Below are 5,366 nucleotides of genomic sequence, written 5' to 3' on the forward strand. Positions count from 1 at the left end.
AAGATAAACATGCATATGTCTATTGACCCGGAGCAGCATCGCTAATCAAATTTAATGTCACGTCAGCCGGAGATGGTTTTGCATGTGAAAAGATCGGGAAGCATGTATACTTTTCCTTCTTTGTAATTACATATAACAGTACAAAAATCAAAGAGTCTCTTTTCTTAAACTTCCTTAAAAATGTATACCTTTGCTACCTGAGTGTAAAATTTTCATTTGTGGAAAAACATGACTTAAAATCATGCAGTGCTGATTTGTGCAACGCAGGTCAACGATTTAATACCGTAACGACGTTACATGTAATGCCGTACGTAGTATCTGTAGGTCGTCCGAAGCTTTTGATTTTACTCTGGTTGAATTTAAAAAAATGTATACCAATGAAATAACAAACCCTGACACATTTTTTCTCGTTGTTATTGTTTTAGCAGGTCGTTGAGTCTGCAAAAGAGTCCTACATTGCGCTACACAAAATTTTAGGTATGTTCGCTGCTCCGCCCTTGACGTCAAAATCCAAATTTTCGTTCTTAGCAGATTTCTCTACCGCGCTTAATTTTTTTATGATCTTCATATTCCTGATCAAAACTCTAAAAAAAATTTACAACATGAATTTGAATGACAGTTGAAAAACTATAACATAAACAGAATTATTTCTTGCTCTTATTATGGGTCCACGAAGAGTTAGAATGTTGGTGCTACATATTTTCAATATCTGATTTCGAGACTGCTCCGGGTACCCCTACTGATGACGCATTTATATCCCATTGTACAGAAAATATTAAATATTTGTAAAATATTTATTGCTTATATCAATTCTTCGTGTATGTCAAACGTATATGCAAATTTTCACCGAAAGACGTTCATTAGAAAGCAAAATATACACAGTGTCTCAATAATTTTCGAACAGCCCTCGTATTAGTAATTGTATTAAAAACAAAAATTAAAGTCAATAAAATGATAATCAAACAATAAAATTGGAATCCAAGAAGATCGTTTTTTTGAAAACGAAAGTAGAAAATTTCAAAGCATATATAGCTGCTGATTTTGACTGCTAATAATAAAATCATTGTATAGTTTGTCAATTAAAAAAAAAATATTGAAAATAATTTATATTAAATAATACTCTCATGTTAAGTACACTAAATCCCCCCCCCCCCCCCCGTTCTCCCATAGATCATACTCATATTGTACATTGTATTTCTTTGTTAAATATATGTCATGGAAATACCAGAGACCCATATGGCATTGCCACAGTCCCATTTTGGGACTGCAAAAGTTCATCATGTTCATGATTTAGTCTTTTACAATTTTAATTTTTCTTTGGGATGGGTGGGAGTGGGGCTTGTGTTAAAAAATTCATGATTTATTTAGGCCTATTTCTCCAAATTGTTTTGTGTGTGAGATAAAAATAATCATGCAGTGTATATATACTTACTTATAGGAAATAAAGTGACACTTGATTTTAAGGGTACATACCAGAAACAAAATGTAAATTGATAGAATAGAGTGACAACTATTAAGCAAAGATATTTAAATTTGGAAAAATAAAACTTTAATTTGAGTTGAATTATTTGTGCTGTATTAATAAGTGCTATCAATATTATATTTTAAAAAAAGTATTTCATAATCATTTATTTTCACGACAAAATGTCGCGAATTTAAAGCTTTGAAAATTGTCGTCACGCGCAAAATCCCCCATGGGAATTTTCAAAAGTTGGCATGTATGAGTTGGGCAAATTTAAAACTGGGAAAATTCATCAAATACAGTATTATTCTCTTAACAGACTATAACTGGGCAAATTTAAAATGGTTCATTATTGTTTTCAGGTGTGAAAAAGGGTGAAAATAACATGGGGCAAAAATAAACCTGTAAACAGTAAATGGATCTTCTTCTAAGTGCTTAAAACTAAATAAAACTAATACCTGATTGTTTAGATTATTTCTGTATTTAAATTCAGCAAAGTCAGTGATGTCTTCTGATGTTTCCAGGGCGATAACAAGACTTTCCCAAATAAAAGAAAACAGCTGACAGTCGCCATAGTGACCCCTCTCTGATGGAGACCCCAGAGCCAACGCTGCATTAATTCGCACCTTGAAGTTCTTACAGTCTTTAACAACAGCACACAATGTTATCATCAAATCTCGCTGAAAGTAGAATAGTTTTTAAGAATTAAAAGCCTTTTCCTAGGCACCGTGTAAGCATGTACATGTACTTAGTTTAACATTTACCACACAAGTGAAAAAGATACATACAGGGTTATTTTCGGCCCATGTTATTTTTGCCCTTTCACGCTTGCAAACAAATTTACCCTGTCTTAAATTCGCCCTTTCATAGTTTTGTTTAAGAAATTATACTGAATTGCTTCAATTCGCCCAAATGAAAGTAGGGCGAAAGGGGCGAAAATATCCCTGTATACAGTAGATGTAATAACAGAGGAGCCTAGTTTATCCAGATCAATGCAATAATTCAGGTACATGTATTTCAATGTTGGGTCAAAATTTGTGGGGGAAAAGTTATACCTTTATATATACCAAGTATGTTTCAGTGATCTGAACACAATTTGCTCTGGTAAACAGGCATCTAGATTAAAGAGGCTCAAGTACATAAAGACCTAACTTTTTTTTTCTCAGTAGACAAGCTACATTAAGGAGCAAACAGACTTTAATCAGAAGCTTCCAAAGTAAAAAGGGGACTGATCTGTATGTATTGAATTGACAATAAATATAACAGAAACATTAACCTAGGATCAGCTATGGGGGTACTCTAAAGTTCTCCTAAACTGTAAACTAAAGGTGAGCTAGAAAAATCAAACTTACTGTCCAGGGAGCTCCTCCAAAATTGAGTAGTGTATTTTTAAACATGTTACTGACTGCATAGCAGGCATTCCATCTTAACTGTGAAAAGTAAGAAATAACTTGCACTAGTGGATAGCAATATATCAACATTTACTGAAACAGCAATAAGTAATATCGCAAGTACCTCGCAGTTATCTAACTTACTACCGCTCTTTTGCGGGGAAATTGAGAAAGCTCTAAATCTCACACGATTTCTAGGGCACATGACATTGTTTATAGTAGTGACAATCGAATGATTCAAAGAATTTTAGGCCAAAAATACAATTTATTGCCAAGGACTGAACTCCAAATAGTAGATTGACAAATAAGGATAGTTTAGAATATTTTATCAGCTTTAAAATGTGACAATTTTCAATGAAAATTCAATGAGAAAAATCTGCTTAGTTAAAAATATCTTTGAAAATGTAACATTTTAGGATTAGCTTCTCTCAAAAATTGATTAGGTTGATTCAGCAATTTTTTAGCAAGCTATTCCACCAGGATTTTTTACTTACATTTCCTTATAAATTCTACGATGATTGACCTTGCATTCTATTCAATAGCAAATTTTCCCCCATTCAACAGACGTTTCCTACCTCCATCACAAAGAGTTCCGCTAAGTAAAGTAATCGCAATATCAAGTATCACAGCATAAATAAATTTGAGGATGTAACACACAAGAACAAGAGGCCCATAGGCGACAATGTTCACCTGAGTACAGCTGTTCTTCAGACACACCCCCCCACTCCTTATGAATGTCCTCATCATTTAAAATCATGATGCATGTGCTAACCTGCACAAAATAGTATATTTCTGCCAGAGGAGCAAAAGGAACAAAATTGAAACTGTACTACAGGAGGATGCCTGCATATTTTTCTCACTTATCAGTGCACAGCAGTTCTTGAGAAAAGATTTTTTCCGATGTATTCCAGTGTAAAATTTTATTTCTCATAATGGCCCCATCCTACCTCAAAGACAATGATTTGAACATATCATTTAACCCTGAACTATACTTGGATGGTTGCGCATTGATATGACTAATCAAAGCCCTTCCATTGTTGAAAAAAAGATTTTTTTTTATGCTGTAGAATCATCATTTATAGGGGACTGCACCTGGTGGGGTTTTTTTAAAAAAAATTTCCCAAATAAAACTTTGATTCCCTATCAAGATACCATCCTATTCCCATGATTTGAGCAAAATTGAATGCACACTTTGTCAGCCTGAGGAATCTTGTCATAATATTATTTCATCTTTTCTATATGTGGTTCTTGAGGAAAAGATTGTTATATGACCCACCAAATGTTCATTATTTCTAAATCATCTTGAAAAAGGGCATGATTCTCCATTTTTTAATTAACTTAATCCCCTTTACTCAAGGATGATTTTAAGAAATTTTGCTTGAATTTGGCCCTGTAGTCCTGGAGAAAGAGTCGAAAATGTAGAAAGAAAATAGAAGGACAGATGCACAGATAGACCTAAGGTGACAAGGAAAAAATCACAAATCTGTGGTTCAGGTGAGCTATAAACAAATGCTAATAAAGAGGAATGTCATATTACCTTCATTGTTCCACTGCTGATGTTCTTTATTAATGCTTTGACTCCATCCTCTACAGATGTTCTGAAAGAACTCTTGCCTGAAATCAACACAACAACTCATCATTTCAATTTCTTCTATACATGAACAACAAATAAGAAACACAATCATTACTTTAACTGCATTCAACCCATATAAAGAATTAACGTGCAGCTTAAATCAGTGATAAATGTTTAACAATAAAAATAAACATGCAAGTGCTATTGTCCAATGGTTTACAGAAATTCCAAACCAAATCCTACCGAGGCTCCTGATTGGTAGATATCTGAGGATATTTCCCAGGGCTCTGACGGCGTTAGACTTGACTTTGTCACTGTCCTGACAGGCCTTTATGGAGGTACTAAACAGCTTCTGTAGCAGCATGTCAGAGAAGTCATTCATGAAGTCATTATCACCATCAATCCTACATATAAATAATAAATGTCAGGAAAACTAGAAATCACAAAAGCCCTACACATCTGTCGACATGACAATCATATGACAAAGTACAAATGGTAGGGAAGTGCAATAATTGGAAGACTACAGAAGATACATGTAATTAGAAACATTGTAAGGACTGTTATTTTGAAGTTAAATTTTTCAAAAACAATTCTTAAAATCATTATTGAAAATTTTTTTTCTTGATTCTCTCATCCAGAGACCTGTTCTACAGTTCTGCAGCTAAAATCTTCCCTCTTATCTCTTCTGATATTAATATATTAAAAACAACTAGTGCTAATTGTAACGGGGACCGTTACAGATGTTCCCCAAACGCTCCCAAAGTCCCTTTTGGTGCCATTTTTCCTGTAAGCTCCATTAAATGAGACAGAATCTATGGATTTTAGATTTAAACAACGTTTTCCCAGAAGTATACCAAGTGTATTTAAATTTCAGCATTGCACGCGTGCGCATGTGAATGCATGTGCGTAATGACCATATCATCTTGTCCACACTATCTAT

The 5,366-nt window shown here is 33.9% G+C and overlaps 1 protein-coding gene across 1 annotated transcript; it reads right to left on the reverse strand.

Moving 5' to 3' along the window:
- Positions 1 to 1,920: 1,920 nt before the first annotated feature.
- On the reverse strand, positions 1,921 to 4,830 carry LOC134234167 (HEAT repeat-containing protein 6-like; the record flags this gene model as incomplete). The annotated part of the gene is made up of 4 exons (XM_062716230.1): positions 1,921 to 2,142; positions 2,815 to 2,892; positions 4,391 to 4,467; positions 4,670 to 4,830. Coding segments are annotated over 4 exons (538 nt in total), but the record flags the coding sequence as incomplete, so codon positions are not given.
- Between the last annotated feature and the right edge of the window lie 536 nt (positions 4,831 to 5,366).

The sequence above is a fragment of the Saccostrea cucullata genome, unplaced genomic scaffold, assembly GCF_032062105.1.
Source record: "Saccostrea cucullata isolate Sc308-1 unplaced genomic scaffold, CSIRO_AGI_Scuc_v1 ctg14383, whole genome shotgun sequence".
In the NCBI taxonomy this organism is placed as follows: Eukaryota; Metazoa; Mollusca; class Bivalvia; order Ostreida; family Ostreidae; genus Saccostrea; species Saccostrea cuccullata.